The 15,367-nt window shown below is 37.4% G+C and overlaps 1 protein-coding gene across 2 annotated transcripts in view; it reads left to right on the top strand.

Annotated features, from left to right (window-relative positions):
• Positions 1-15,367, top strand: part of PAPSS1 (3'-phosphoadenosine 5'-phosphosulfate synthase 1) — a 46,680-nt gene that overhangs the window by 9,259 nt on the left and 22,054 nt on the right. For both annotated transcript variants that reach the window (XM_054203316.1, XM_054203317.1), the window contains exons 3-6: positions 1,591-1,826; positions 3,219-3,357; positions 5,453-5,571; positions 14,320-14,433. In XM_054203316.1, coding sequence (XP_054059291.1) covers positions 1,591-1,826; positions 3,219-3,357; positions 5,453-5,571; positions 14,320-14,433 — 608 coding nt within the window. The remainder of the gene's footprint in view (positions 1-1,590; positions 1,827-3,218; positions 3,358-5,452; positions 5,572-14,319; positions 14,434-15,367) is intronic.

Below are 15,367 nucleotides of genomic sequence, written 5' to 3'. Positions count from 1 at the left end.
TAAATCATCAGTGAACTTAACACAGCCTCCCCACACACACACAAAAGGAAAAAAAAGAAAAGGAAAAAAAATTAGCAAACTGAGTTGGCTAATAAGCACCAGAGGTAGTGGAATAATAGAGGTAGGATGGTGTGAGTGGAGAGAGGGGAGGGCAAGAGAGCAGGGCCTCCCCTTTTGGAAGCTGGTTCTGGCCTAAGTCATAACATTCAGCTTCATCATGTATAGCTGTTGCTCTTTTCAAAGTAGACAGGTAAGCATTGCCACAAGAAACTTGAGTTGTCCAAGAAGATGTAGATAACTTTTATAGATGATGATAGGTCATTATTCACAACTCTGCAATTTTTTGAGAGTTTTGAGTATGAGCCAAACCATACTGAAATCTGTGAGGTGGATGTGGGGGCCTTTCTTGAGAGAGAGGAATTAATTTAAATTCTTATGTAGGTCTTGTCCTACACACATTCTTATGTTTTCAGTAGACTGCTCTGCATCTTCGGGATATTAAATTGAGTGAAGGAGGAACCAATGCAATGACTCCTTTAAATTACCCTAAACTATTGCAGGTGTCAAGGTTTCCTTTCCACTTTATTTTATTTTTTTCTTAGAGCGTGCTTGTTAGCATGATTGTCATCCTTTGCTGTAAAGGTCTTAGAAGTAATACCAAACTGCTGTTTTGTGTGATTTTTTGCTTCTTCCTCTGAAAGCTAGAATAAATCTTAACCACCACTAATAAAGATCAAAACATTTTTCTTCACTCACTAATGCTATTCTTTTTAATTTTATTTTTATTTTTTAGACTGTCATTACCCTTTTTTTTTTTTTTTCTTATTCAAAGAATTAAGGTCATCTCATGAAGATTTGACTTTGTGTCCCATTTATGAATTGATTGCTCTGTATAACCTGAAGCACGTGCTCCATATAAACTCCGGAAATCTAGTCTGGAAAGTTATTTCAGTACGTTTCCATCTTAACACAAACAGTAGACTTTTTAATACCAGGAAGACCTCTCAATTGCTTAAAGGTTTGTTGCCAGAGATTCTGAAATGGACCAAAGTTTAATATTAAAATTGTCTGTGCTTGTTGATAACACATTATTGAGCCTTCAGTGAGTGAGTTTTTTTGTGTCTGCAGTGTCTAATTCAGTGCTGTTATTCTGCAAGGAGTAAGAACAGTGTGGTTTGGTCTGACCCCATTTCTTTTCTTGACTGAAATTCACTTCAGTGTGAGATCTTCCTCTTCTGATGTAAACGTAACATCTTAACTGGATTTCTGAATTTAGTTTGCTCAGGTAGTAACAACTGCAGGCAGCAGCACTGGGTAATGTACACCACCTCTATAGGCAGCAACAGCTCGCAATGCTGAACTCCTTTATCTGCTTCTAATTGCACTCTTAGTGCCTTACTCTCCCTATACCTATTTTCTGTGTAAAAGGCACTTGGCTTATATTGCAGGTAAGCATCTCTGAAAGGCATTGCTGCTGATGCCTGTTGCTTTGGATTTTTCATACTAGCGGTGGTACATGTACTACAATTTGCCCTAACTTGTTTCTATGCTTGTAATTTATATTTATATTATTATTATTGAATATTCTAGGTCTATCTGGTGCTGGGAAGACTACAGTGAGCATGGCACTGGAGGAGTACTTAGTATGTCATGGTATTCCATGCTACACATTGGATGGTGACAATATTCGTCAAGGCCTTAATAAGAATCTGGGTTTCACACCAGAAGATAGAGAAGAAAATGTCCGTCGTATTGCTGAGGTTGCTAAACTGTTTGCAGATGCTGGTTTGGTGTGCATTACTAGTTTCATCTCTCCTTATACTCAGGTAAATGTGAAAACCCTCTAGATAAAGTGTAGAGAAAATGCAAAATGTCACTCAGAATTTTAGTTACAGGAATCCCTCGCTGAACTTATCCAGAATCAAACGCTGGCTTGGATTTTCATGACATTTGTGCTCTCTAGAGATGATTACTCAAATTTCAGAAACATTAATCTTAAATATAAAAAATGTTTATATTAGTCTTATAACTGGCACTGTACTTCAGGCAGAATTATTAATCTAATATTAGGAACAAGCCCAACCGATACTGCAAGAAAGAGTCTGAAAATGACAGTGTCTTGTTTGATCCACATAGATTCCAGTACTTTATAAATATGAAGACTAGGTATACATTTTACCTGAAGACTCAGTTAAATTGTTTTTAAAAGCAACTTTTCCTCCAGTGAATGAATGGCATGACCTGTATTTTACCAAGTGGCTTAAGGGAAAAATGATTAATTGCCCGTAGTTGTTTTTACTTTATTTCATGCTGTGTATACAACGTGACATTAGATAACAGTGAAAATTAACCTAAATCCATGTTCACGTTGTTTTGTGAAGACTTTTTTCCTCTCTATATGAGAACATGGATAGGAGAGACAAAACAGGAGTGTGAACACCAAGTATTGTGAAGAATGACCCAGGGGTTCTAGCTTAGACATTTCACAGCATAAGAAGGTGTTATTTATTTGGTTATAGTGGTCCAAACAGTTCTTCCAGTAATAATTAGGGGAACTCAAGATCCTGCAGTAAAACAGAAGTCTTTAGATATGGGGAAAGATAACCATATTTAGTAAGAGTTGGTTTTAGTGGATTTTTTGGAAAGTTTTTTGTTCTCTAAATGAAGATCACCAATCGTTTCAATGCTTGTCAAGCCACACAAATAAAATAATATTTGGAATATGCAAGTCTTCTCGGATTAATGAATGTAGAGAAATCTGGTGCTCTGGAGAGAAGGGTGGTCATATCGGGAGCAGCAGGTTATATCTCCTCTGACTTTAGTGAGCTAGGCAGATGCAACTCCTAAGATAGGGGCGGGCATAGAAAATTCTGCACGCTATGCCTGGGTTTCTTTTGTGGGTTTTTTTTGTTGTTGTTTGTTTTTTTGGGTGGTGTTTTTTTGTTTTGGTTGTTTTGTTTTGGTGATTTTTTTTTTTTTTAAATAAATCACATTAATGTAAAATATCTCATATTTTCATGTCAGCTTTTACCATGTGATGAACTGTAGCCAAACTGATGTAGCTTTCAGGGCATCAGTTGATCAAATGTTTCTTTTTTCAAACTTTGAAAACTTGTGTACATTTTACTATCACCTTTTTTAGAATGAACTTTGAAAGCAGAAAGACAATAATAATATGTGGGTGAGATATTCTAGTTTTTTTTTCTGTTTTCTTCCAGGATCGTAATAATGCCAGACGAATTCATGAAGGGGCAAGTTTGCCTTTTTTTGAAGTATTTGTGGATGCTCCATTGCATGTCTGTGAGCAGAGAGATGTTAAAGGACTCTATAAGAAAGCCAGGGCTGGAGAAATTAAAGGTAAACCTAAATATAGTTACATCTTTTTGACATAACTGAAACATTAGTGTAATTTGAGCATCCGTGTAAGTGGATGTGCTCAAATCTATGAGTGTACCACCGTTAAAAGCAGCATGGACTGGGCGCAGGACCAAGCAGAAAATTGGGATTGACTTCTATCTCATGGAACTAACTAGTTAAATGTATAGGACAGGAAAAGGGTAAAACTGGCTATCCTCACATCGAAAAACCTGGAGCAGATTACATGGCTTCTATTGTAAGCTCTTATGATTGAGGATTAGTCTGTCTCCTTTGTGTGTCCATTGACTAGTTAAAAAAGAGTCTGATTCTCTCTAAAGGCTACAAAGAATTGCATTAATCAGAGTTACTAACTTCTTCCAAAAAGTAAAGCATGGTCACCATCTTTCTGTAAAGACCATTAAGAACACTACTGAAGAGACTAACTTTTATTTTGAAATTGGGGTTTTTATGCTAGTGACCATGAAAATGATTTGCTATCCCCAGCCTCAGATCAAGATCGAAGTACAGCCTGCAATAAAAAAAGCTGAGATATGTGATCGCTCGTTGCAAGTGTTGTTTTAAGTGCTTCTTTGCTCTATGTTATATTTTAGTTTGCAGAGGTTGACCATAGTGCTTTTTACCTGTTTTATGAAGCAAAGCAGTTTTTAAAATAATCACTTTCAGGGTCTGAGTTTGCAGATGCTGTAGTGATGAACTCACCACTAATCAAAAGTGATATAAAATTCCAGAAAACTAAGACATTCCACATGACTTATTGCTTGATACTTCTAGTACTACTAAACACATCATGTGAAGACCAGGAATAAATAATGCTGAACTAAGGTTTGCTCAGAATCAAAACAAGAAGGCTTGAAATGGCACCATACAAAGATACAGTTCTGTACAGAATCTTCATTTGTGCTGTAGAACTTCCTTAACAGTTTGTTAATTTTACAAGCTCCGTAATGGGATTGTGTTACATGAGAAGTGGTAGTGAGGTGTACAGTGCCTGAGTAAGCTACAAGTGGGTCTAGCAGTGGTTAGGACCTATCTGAAGGATGAAAATAAAATGAACTTGCCTGTTCACAAAGAATGTCAGCAACTGTTATCTTTTTCTCTGGCAATGGTAATGGGACACTTTCTTTGCCCCTATTTCCACTCCTCCAGTAATCAGATACTTATAACGTATACAGTTTTTGGAACAGATACCAGCTTTTCTTTATCACATGGGGTACTGCAGCAATTGATCTTTTTCTTAGATGGGGAATTAAGCTACTAATTTTGAGAGTATTTTAAGTCTGAAATGAAAAACCTGAGTTTTAATGTTTGCATTTGCAATTGTAGAAAATGCAGATGTTCAGTTGCTGTAACCCAGCTGGTAATTCTCCTGCAGATCTGACTTGTAGTGCTTACATGCTTTGCCTTTGGGCTTGATTTTTTTCCCTTCTTGTTTATGCATGGTTAGTCAGGATCTCCTCTGTTCCAACGCAGATTGCTAGCTAAGTAGGCCAGAGCAAGTATCACTGGTGGCTTGTACAGCTATGACAATATTTATTATAACTATAATAAACACACACATCTACCTTACGTTAACAGCTATCTTAAGGTAAGTATATTAGCTAAACTGATGTAATAGGTGTTGGAATTCCTTACCCTTTAGAGTACTGCTTGGTGGCATGAGTGTGAATTTTCATATATACTGGTCATTCAATGTCGGGCTTTGTATTCAAAAAACCCTCACAAAAATCACAGCTAATAATGAAGGGCAGCTGATGCATGACTAACTCTGGGATGATATGAGAGTTCTTCTGCCAGTGTTCCTTTCTTTATTCACAGTATAAATCAAATAGCACATTTTTGTTGGTGAAGCTATGTGTGTACTGCAGAATGCTGAAGCTTGATGCAGTCATGTAGTAGGATTAGCAGAAAGAAAAAGCCTGTTGATTTCCCTAAGAAATCCTGTATTAAGGAAGGTAAAACTCTGGGCTCTTTCCTGTTGTGTTGGTTTATATTTAGAAAACTATCTGTGAACAATGTTAAAATGGAGTAATCTTTTGGAAAAAGTCACCTAAGCTTTTTGACTTATGTTCTGTAGGTTTTACTGGGATTGACTCTGAGTATGAAAAACCGGAAGCCCCAGAGCTTGTGCTAAAAACTGATTCCTGTGATGTGAATGATTGTATACAACAAGTTGTGGAACTTCTTCAAGAGAGGGTGAGCAGAAATGCAGATATATCTTAGTAACTTTTTTCAAAGCATTTGTACCTGCAATCTGAATGTATGTGCTGGGAAAAGCAGAGACAATTTTTAAGAGTTAAAGGCTTATACATCTTTAAATTCTAGCTTTTAAACTTGTTGTATTGTATGTTTGCTTTTTAAACTTAAACTTTTCAACAACATTGATCTCTAAGTGAAATAAGATTTGTACAAGTGGAAAATTAATTTATATTAATTATCATAACTGGTTACTGGAAAGGAAAGTCAACTGTCTCAGTTGTTACAGAACGAACGATGAATGCTGACTTTAAAATTGGTTGTTAGGATTTGTAAGAGTCTGAAGGTTTTTACTTTGTCTCTATAGTGTGCAAATTAATATATACTGCAGATGTGAGGAGACAGGGATATAATTATGCAGTAATTTGAGCTGGCTTAAATAGGGGTTGCTGTGGTTGTGTCTGGTTTCCCTTGTTTCCACTGTTTTTCTTGCGCTAGTAAAAGTGTTCCTGCAATTGTGTAATGACTAATTCAGGAAGCTGATCTTGACATGGCTGAGTTGAGTTAATGGTTCATAGCTTCTGAAAAGGTGTGTCTCTTTCCTCATTCATGCCTACAGTCTACATCATCCCTTTTGAAGCCTCCGAGCCTCCTCCTGTTCTCTGATAAATGGATTTAGCTCATTACCCAACCTGAAAAAACAAACAAAAAAAAACCCCACCTCAACAAACCACCCACAGAAAACAAAACAAACAGACAACCCAAAACTCATTAAAAGTGAAGGCAGTCATGAGATGGCTTTATCCTCTTGAAAACATACCCCCAGAATTTACTAGTCTTCACGTAGAAGAAATGTGTCTCCTTACATTCTTATCTATAGTCAGTGGGTAGTGGGATGACATTTCAGACATAATTTTAATTTAGATACTCTAGTGGGCAATTATTCATGTCTTTTTTTGAGGTGGATGTTCTGGGAATTTAGGGCGTAGGTAGTAGCTTGAGTAAAGCTTTACCAAGGTTTGAAGTTGGTACAAGCAGAAGATCCCATCATGTAGCCAGCGTGGAGTTAATTTTAACCCTCTGTGCCAATACAGCTCTGGAGAGATTTAGTCTCTTGTATCTAAATTTTCAAGAAAACTCTGTTAATAGATCACTGCTTGCTCAAGGTTGCTCGGAAGATAAGGCAGGGCAGAAACCCACAGCAGAATTCTAGATTTTTTTTTTACCCTAATGCTCATATGAATATTTTTTTGGAAGAAAGGAGGAGAGCACTGTGTAGGAGTCCTACCTACAGGAGGTATCAGTTCCTGACTGTGGGAGGCCCTGCACCTCCTGCTCAGAAGAACAGTTTAGTACCTTTCATAACTGTAGAATCCAATGTCATGTGTGCCAAGATAGTGATCCCCAAAGTCTTGCATTAGTACACTTGGCACACACTGCTGAATGCTGGCTCCTGATCCAGTCAGCTTTGCCCTGTCCTTTGCTTAAGGCACATTTTAACCCTTTTTTTTTTTTTTTTTTTTTTTTTGTAGACAACAGTATCATGAATGCCAAGATGTCTTAGTGGTTGCTTATTTTCATGAGAGACAATGAAACCAAGGCATGGCTGAACAGGCATGTCTTGTTCTCAGGCCATATTAATACAGTGATATCTTGAGAATATAATTTCTGTAGATTTCCTTTAGTTGGAACAAGCCGTGTCTGCGTTCTTCTTTAATATTCCATTGTTATTAGTAAAGAAAAAGACTATAGGCCAGCAGCATCAAAAACGATTTGGGATGTTTTTTTTGTTTCAATAGCTGTGAAAAACTTTGGGAAGAAGTCTGCTCGAAGTACTGGTAATCCTTGAATTTCAAGGACTGTTTTTATAGTAGTTCAGGCAATAATGGCAGTAAAGAGAAGACAGGTAGAACTGTATAAATACATGTTGAGATAGACAGGTATGCACACACACATATTTATTAAACAAGAATTTGAAACATTGTTCTTTTATAGGTAGTGGAATTATTTGGTTTTTAGAATTTTTCATAATATTCGAAAAGAACTCTGAAACAAATTTATCAGGTGTCTTCCAGAAGCATGTTCAATCCTTTATGGAAGAAAATGGAAGGTAACCACACAAAAATAGGGGTAATAAGCAGCTGTTGAATCTGGAAAGTTCTTGCATGGTATAACTCAGTTTTGAGTGTCACCTGGTTTGGTTTCTTTGCATGTAAGTGCAACAGATACTTTTTAGGGACCTAGAATGCAAGGTACTGATGAGTATCTCCTAAAGCTATCAAGTCTGAGTCATATGAAAAGTTCCTTTTCGTTTTTTTTTTTTTTTTTTTTCCCGAACTGCTTTCAAGACTATGCAAATCAGTGGTTGTGCACTTTTTTTCTTTCTTTTTTTTTTGTCAGAAAGGCTTATGTGGCTTTCGAGCTTTGATAAATTGGCTTTCAGTCTGCTGATATTTTCCAACGGAGTCAGACTATAGCCTAGTGTGGGTGTTTGGCTGTAAAGATTTCATTGTTTTCGTTCTTGTTTTTCCTGTCAACAAATATTGCTGATCTAGTCCATTGCACAAAAGTTATGTTTCCTTATTATGCAGTACATTCAGTATTTAGCCTGGTAAATATTTTCTGAAGAAGTCATAGCTCAGGAATGTCACCTTTATTGTTAAGGAAGTGCAAAAGTGTACAAAGAAAGAGTTGCATTTCCAGTAGGTAACTTCTAAAATTTTAACTACCTTTGTATAAAAGTCACATTCTTAAGGACATCAACTTACAGTGGTTCTGCAGATGCCATCCCCTAAACTGGAACCTGATTATGCGTTTCTACTACTATTTAGATCAATCCACTGTGAGCGTATGTATAAAATTTCTGTCCCTTCTTCCATCTCTCACCCATCCCCAAACAGCTACAGCCAAGTTCTTATCTAAGCTTACCATTATACTTGTTGTTGGGTCCTCATGCTATAATACTGATTTCCTAGCTATATTCACACAATTCCCTGCAATTGTATTCAAATTCTGTATTTTGGAGCAGAGCAGAAGTTAGGGGCCATTCTTTGTTGTTGTGGTTTATAAGGTAGTCTCTTTTAAGATGTGAAGCTTGAAGCTGGTGGTGAAAATATGTAGAAATGGATTCCACTGTTCTGTACATTTGGGCTTTTTTGCCTCAAATTATATTGGAGCTATCACTGTAACAACATGATTCTCTCTGGAGTGAAGTTCTCAATCTTGTCTAGTTCCTCATTCACTTATCAAAAATTTGATAATAAGGAATACTCTGTGTGATCACCTTGGTCATCAACATGAATTACAGCACGCTCTAAAACATATTTCAGTATTTTTTTTTTAGTTAGGAAACTTAAAAACGTGGGAGCTTAGTATTTTTTACTACCTGTAACATTTGTGTAGAGCAGGCATTATAGGTCTTCACCTGACTTTTTCGTCATTTGACTGTAAATTAGGCACTCAGTAGTATAAACCCTTCTATTATTCTATGAATTGATTATACTCAGCTGCTAGGTGGATACTGAATCATTATTTAACATGAAACTTTGTTTCCTGTCTCCTCCTGCTTTCAAAATCATTCCAGCAGAAAATTTGCACAAATACAAATGTTATTTGTTTGTACACAGCATTCAAACCAAATACCTACAGCAAAAGGGGATTGGGTGGGACTAACTGGGATTCAAAAGACAAAGTGCAGACCACGGGGATTTTATAAATGGTTTATAACACTGGAAGTAAGCCTTTGTATGAAATACAGTACAATTACATTAACTTGCAGCATACCTACCTTTTAACTTTTGTATGTGTTGACACTGTGTGGAATAACTCACCTCTTTGATAACTAAACAAAGTATCTCTCTTCCTAAGACAAGAAAACTGAAATAGATTTTTCAGCGTTATAAAAACATTTGTCAGCATTATGAAAACATGTACCCATGCAGCAACGAAAGCCAACTGCATTCTGTACTGTAATAGCAAGAGCATAGCCAGCAGGTTGAGACAAGCAGTTCTGCTGTTTTATGTGGCACTTGTGAGACCTTGTCCGGATACCATATCTGGGTTTGTGCCCTTCTCCCTCACCTAGTAGAAGGCAGACATTGGTGTACTGGAGTGAGTGGAGCGGGAGGCCACCAAGATGGTCAGGCGCTTGTTCAGCCTGGAGAAGAGAAGGCTGAAGGATGTCTTGTTGCTGTTTCTAGCACCCCAGTGGGAGGATATAGAGACCACTGATGAAGACTTTTCTCAGAGGTTGGATGAAGGGCAACAGACATGAGATGAAACATGTGAAATTCAAACTAGACAGAGGGGAAAAAACCTTTCACTATAAAGACAATCAAATATTATAACAAATTGCTCTGAGAGTTTGTGGATGCTCCATTCTTGGAGATACTCAAAACTAGAATGGCCAAATTCCTGCGCAGCCTGCTGTACTGGGACTAGTTTTGAGCAGGAGGCTAGACTACGTGACATCCAGAGGCCCCCTGTGATAAGGCTAGTAGTTATGTTGTGTGAAAAGCTGGGGGGGAAAAAAAACATGCTCTGTGTAATGGATATGCAAGATTATACTATTACTTTTATACTGTTACAGTGAAGATTTAAACACACAACAGTGAAGACGTTAGCCACAGTGAGCAGAAATCACTCTAAGCTTTTAAGCATAATTTCAAAAAAACCACCTCAGTATTCAACTTCTGTAATTCCCACATCAATACATTTCTTCTCATGCTTAGGAAAGTAAGCAGCACTTCCTGTAATTTAAGTTACGGATTTCATATTTTGGAGGTACGTGTGCTTTGGTTGTGGTTGTTTTCTTCTGAAAATATACTACTGAATCACAGAATGGTAGGGGTTGGTAGGGACCTTCAGAGCTCATCTAGTCCAACCCCCCTTCCAAAGCAGATTCACCTAGAGCAGGCTGGACAGGAACGCATCCAGGCGTGTTTTGAATATATCCAGAGAGGGAGACCCCACAACCTGTGTGGGCAGCTTGTTGCCCCTTGTTCTGTTGCTGGGCACCACTGAAAAGAGTCTGGCCCCATTTTCTTGACACCCACCCTTCAGATATTTATAAGCATTGATGAGACCCCTTCTCAGTCTTCTCTTCCAGGCTAAACAGACCCCAGACTTTCAGCCTTTCCTCATAAGAGAGGTGCTTCAGTCCTTTGATCATCTTTGTAGCCCTCAGCTGGACTCTCTCCAGCAGTTTCCTGTTCCTGGGGAGCCCAGAACTGGACACAGCACTCCAGATGTGGCTTCACCAGGGCAGAATAGAGGGGGAGGATGACCTCCCTCAACCTGCTGGCCATGCTTTTTTTTAGTGCACCCCAGGATACCCTTGACCTTCTTGGCCACAAGGGCACATTGCTGGCTCATGGTAAACTTCTTGTCCACCAGGACTCCCAGGTCCCTCTCTGCAGAGCTGCTTTCCAGCAGGTCAACCCCTGACCTGCACTGGTGCATGGGGTTATTCCTCCATAGGTGCAGGACCCTTCACTTGTACTTGTTGAACTTTATTAGGTTCCTCTCTGTCCAACACTCTAGTCTGTCCAGGTCTCTCTGTATGGTGGCACAACCTTCTGGTGTGTCAGCCACTCCCCCCAGTTTTGTGTCATTAGCAAACTTGCTGAGGGTGCACTCTGTCCTCTCATCCAGGTCAGTGATGAATATGTTGAATAAGACTGGACCCAGTACTGACCCGTGGGGGACACTGCTAGATACAGGCTTCCAACTAGACTCTGTGCTGCTGATCCCAACCTTCTGAGCTCTGCCATTCAGACAGTTCCCAATCTACCTTGATGTTACAGATTTCAGTAGCTCAAATTGGTAAAAAAGCATGTATAATTTTGGAGTTATTAAAGAACAAGCTTCAGTTATATTGAATTGTGTAATCATTAAATACTGTGATGGTGTCGTTTTTGTTACTTATTTCTTCTGCTTTCTTTTCTTGTTTTTAACTTTGGTATTCTGGGAAAAGGTACAGACAAGGTTTTGGTTCAGAGCCATTCTATGTTAATTGCAGAGACTCTGGTTAGGCGAGAGTCATACGGTTAGATCTGCTGACTGATAGGTTTGTATGAGTATTTCCTAGATGTTTTCAGTCAAAATCATTTAGGTTGATATAGGTGTACTATGTAAGCTAAAGATGACTTATTTTGGCCAATACAAATGTGTAAAGGGTTTGTTCTTTACACATTTGAGAGAAACAGCAGTGAAAGACTGGGGTCAGAAATTCCTCTTGTTGGCACAACAGGAGGAGTGTTTCTATGCTCAAGTGAACTTAAAACATGGTATAACACAATTGATGAGCAATTGTGCTTCTCTCTGTTAAGATCATGGCTGTGATTGCACTTTTCAGTTTTCCCGTACTTAAAGAACTGACAAACTTCCCTGCAAACTGTAGGTACCAAAAATTCAGTGGTTATTATAGTCAAGCAAATACTTCTCTTTGTTTTTTCCATATAGAAATAATTAAGTGGCCTCACACCTCAATTAATATGAACTTATAAGACTGCTCATGCAGTGGTGTAAATTGGATATCACTTGTGAATGCCCATCTACAGGAAACTTGCCTGAAGGCCCTTTCTTTACAGTCTGTTAAGAGTGTTACACAGCAGCAGCAAAGAACCTGCCACTGCAGCCTGAGGAGACACATTCCCATAAAGCATCTAGTTTATTTTTTAATTATTTTTCCATTATTTATAAGGATGCATTGAGAAACAATAAATGTTGAGGAATATTGTGTAACTTGTCTTTTGGGAGGATAAACCTTTGAGTAAAGTTACTACCTTAAAGTGGTCACTAGATGGCTTGCTAGCCTAGCGTTTTCCTAAAATTTGTATAGTTTAAAGACCTATGGCTTCCTCATGCTGCTGGCTGGTTTTGTTTGGTTTTCATTTTTCTTCTAAAAATATAAGATGATTTAAATACCATTTTCATGTCTGCAAGGGAGTCTAGGTTTACTAATCCTACAAATTCTCTAAACGTCTGACTCAGTGTTTCTAGAACTGTCTTCAAGCTGTTTACATCCTTATAATGAGGTAGGTTGTTGACAGAAACTGCAATGTGAAACCTTTGTTTTCTTCATTGTTTTGCCTGTAAGTGGGACACTAAAAACAGGATAATATTTGAAGACACCTTTTTAATAGGCACATTTATTTTAAACTTTTGATGGTTTGTAAAATTAGGACATTGTAGCATGGTAATGAACTACGGTCCAGAGGGGAATCTTCTGTGAAGCAGTATAATATATACTCAGTCATTGTACTTTGCTTATAAGGCATGCTGTTCTTTACAGCAGGCAATACATTTATTTGATTCTGGGCTTACTGCTGTGGCAGGAGTCTGCTGCAGCTCTCCTGGGCTGTAACGCTGCTGCTCAGGCAGAGAAAATAGAAGGCAGGTTTTGCCTAACTCACTAGCTAATAAAATTAGCTTCCCAAATGATGTCTGATGTGCAATGGACTGAGCTTTTCCTTATACAACACAATTTCCAAAGGCTAGTCTAATTTGTTTTCCTTTTATTCATCTTTGGAGATGTCAGTGAGCCCACATCTTTTTACTGCTGCAGTCATATTATCTCCCACTTGCTTTCATCACGCCACTCCCTTTGTTTTACTTTCCATGGAGGTAGTGCCCAATATCTGATAAATGCTTGAATAAATGTTTTAAAATGTTTGGGCAAACTTTGTGTTTCCTACAGACATACCTGTTTACTCTGGGCTGCATATACTGGAAAAATAAAGATAATTCTTTATTCTTGTTATGGGTCTGTATATACCTTGCCATAAGGGTGAACTTTTTTTCTCAAAAAGTAAAGCAATACTTTACAAAAGTTTCCAAAACTCTGAAATGCTTGTTTTAAAAAGAACTGTAATCTGCTTTTCACTATTTTTTTTGCTGCTGAATGTCACTGGAACATTTGACCAAGTTTTGACATTTTACACCATTCTTTGTCAGAGGAGACTCTTTAAAGTTTTATCATGATGTCCTTTTTTTTTTTTTTTTGTTAAATTATGTTTTTATCCTTCTATTCATATCTTATGAAAATTTTAAGGTCTTGACATCGTGGAGTGAGAATGTCTTGTTTAAAATGCATAGAAGAAAACTGAATTTTTTCAAATACAAAAATTCATATTCTGTGGTATTCTGGTTGTAAAAGTGGATTTCAATGCATTGCATATATATACATGTATAGATGGCCTCACATTTAAATGTTCTAAGTGTTAGTATATAGATTAGGACACCGGTGTCATTAGCTGTTGATAATATGTTTAATTTGTACTTCTGTATTAATCACTTTCAATTGAGAAAGAGATTTGTTTTCTTTTATACTTGTATGTTACCACTTCTAATGTATGTGGCATAGTGGATGCCTTAAATTTATAAATGCTCAGTCTCTAAAACTTTTTTTACTTCTTTAGCAAGTATAAAGTCATTATAAAGGCATTAATAAGTCATAAAAACTGCACTCAATTCAGTAGTTAAATATTTACTAGGTAAATGTTCTGTGGCGTACTTTAGAAAAAATCTCGTCGGAATATTTCACTTTAGTTACTCAAGCCAGGAGCTTGGCTAGCAATATACCATAATCTTGGAACAGAGCTGGTTTTTAAATGAGTAAAAATTGCTTAATGAATAAACTCTTGCTACAGAGCAGTGCAACATTACAATTTTACTTCTTGATTATGTGTTCGGTGTCCGAGAAGCATTCTGAGCAAACATTAAGTTCTGCTTATTCCTTTTATACAGGACATTGTACCAGTGGATGCTTCTTATGAGGTGAAAGAGCTTTATGTGCCAGAAAACAAGCTACAGTTGGCCAAAACTGATGCTGAGTCTCTGTTAACCTTGGAAATAAATAAGGTATTCTGTACTCAGTTATCTCGTTGCTGAAGTTGAAAGACAGTCCGCTCTGCGGAAGTGGGTATAGTCAAAATACCTGTAGTGGTTACAGAATGTATCTCAATATACAGTTTCCCTCTTTTCTTGAGAGAAATTACAGCAATGGTGTTTTCTTTGATCACTTACTAGAGATAATAATTAAATCTTGATAATTTCATAAATAATGTGTGGTATACAGTTACTTAGTTTATCCCAAGCCTGGAAATTAAATTTACAGTGGTTCCCTCCCACACTTCCCCTGTACCCCCTTTCCACAGACTAAACCATGCCTGGCATGTCTTATATGAGTAGTTGTTTCTAGAAAAATTACTGATTTTTTCTTTTCTAGTTTACTTGCAGAAACCATTTTATTTTTGAATTGTAATGACCAAGAAATATGAAGGAAATCAGTTACTGCCTCTTGATTCTCCTTGTTGGTAACCTTCAGCTGAATGATAGTAACCTTACATACCTGGCTCAAACAATTGCAAACTTAAGTCTACAGAGAGAAGATCAGATCTACTTTATTGTTGTCGTGGTTTTTTTTTTTTGTTTGTTTGTTTGTTTTTTTTCTCTCGTTAGAACATACTCATGCTACTTTTCTGGCTTCCAGCAGAGGAAACGTGGAAAAACATGGATCAACTTGATCAGCTCTGTTCTTATTTTGCTTAAATGCATTCTTTTCCAACTCAAATAAATTAGACAAAGCTGCTTCTGGCAGCTTTTTCTGAAGAACTAGGCCTAAACACAGATAGAATGCATTAATTTTTTCACTGGCTTTTTGACAGTATTGCCAGAACTTAAAGCTAAGCATTTGATCTAGGAGCTGACTAAGCTCAGAGTTGAGCATCTGCAGCAACTAACTTGACTCTAAAGGATTGAGACAACATACTAAGCACTGCATTACATTGTTTTA

The sequence above is a fragment of the Rissa tridactyla genome, chromosome 5, assembly GCF_028500815.1.
Source record: "Rissa tridactyla isolate bRisTri1 chromosome 5, bRisTri1.patW.cur.20221130, whole genome shotgun sequence".
NCBI lineage: Eukaryota > Metazoa > Chordata > Aves > Charadriiformes > Laridae > Rissa > Rissa tridactyla.
The sequence above is the reverse complement of the archived record's forward strand: the minus strand, read 5'-3'. Positions and strand labels throughout refer to the sequence as shown.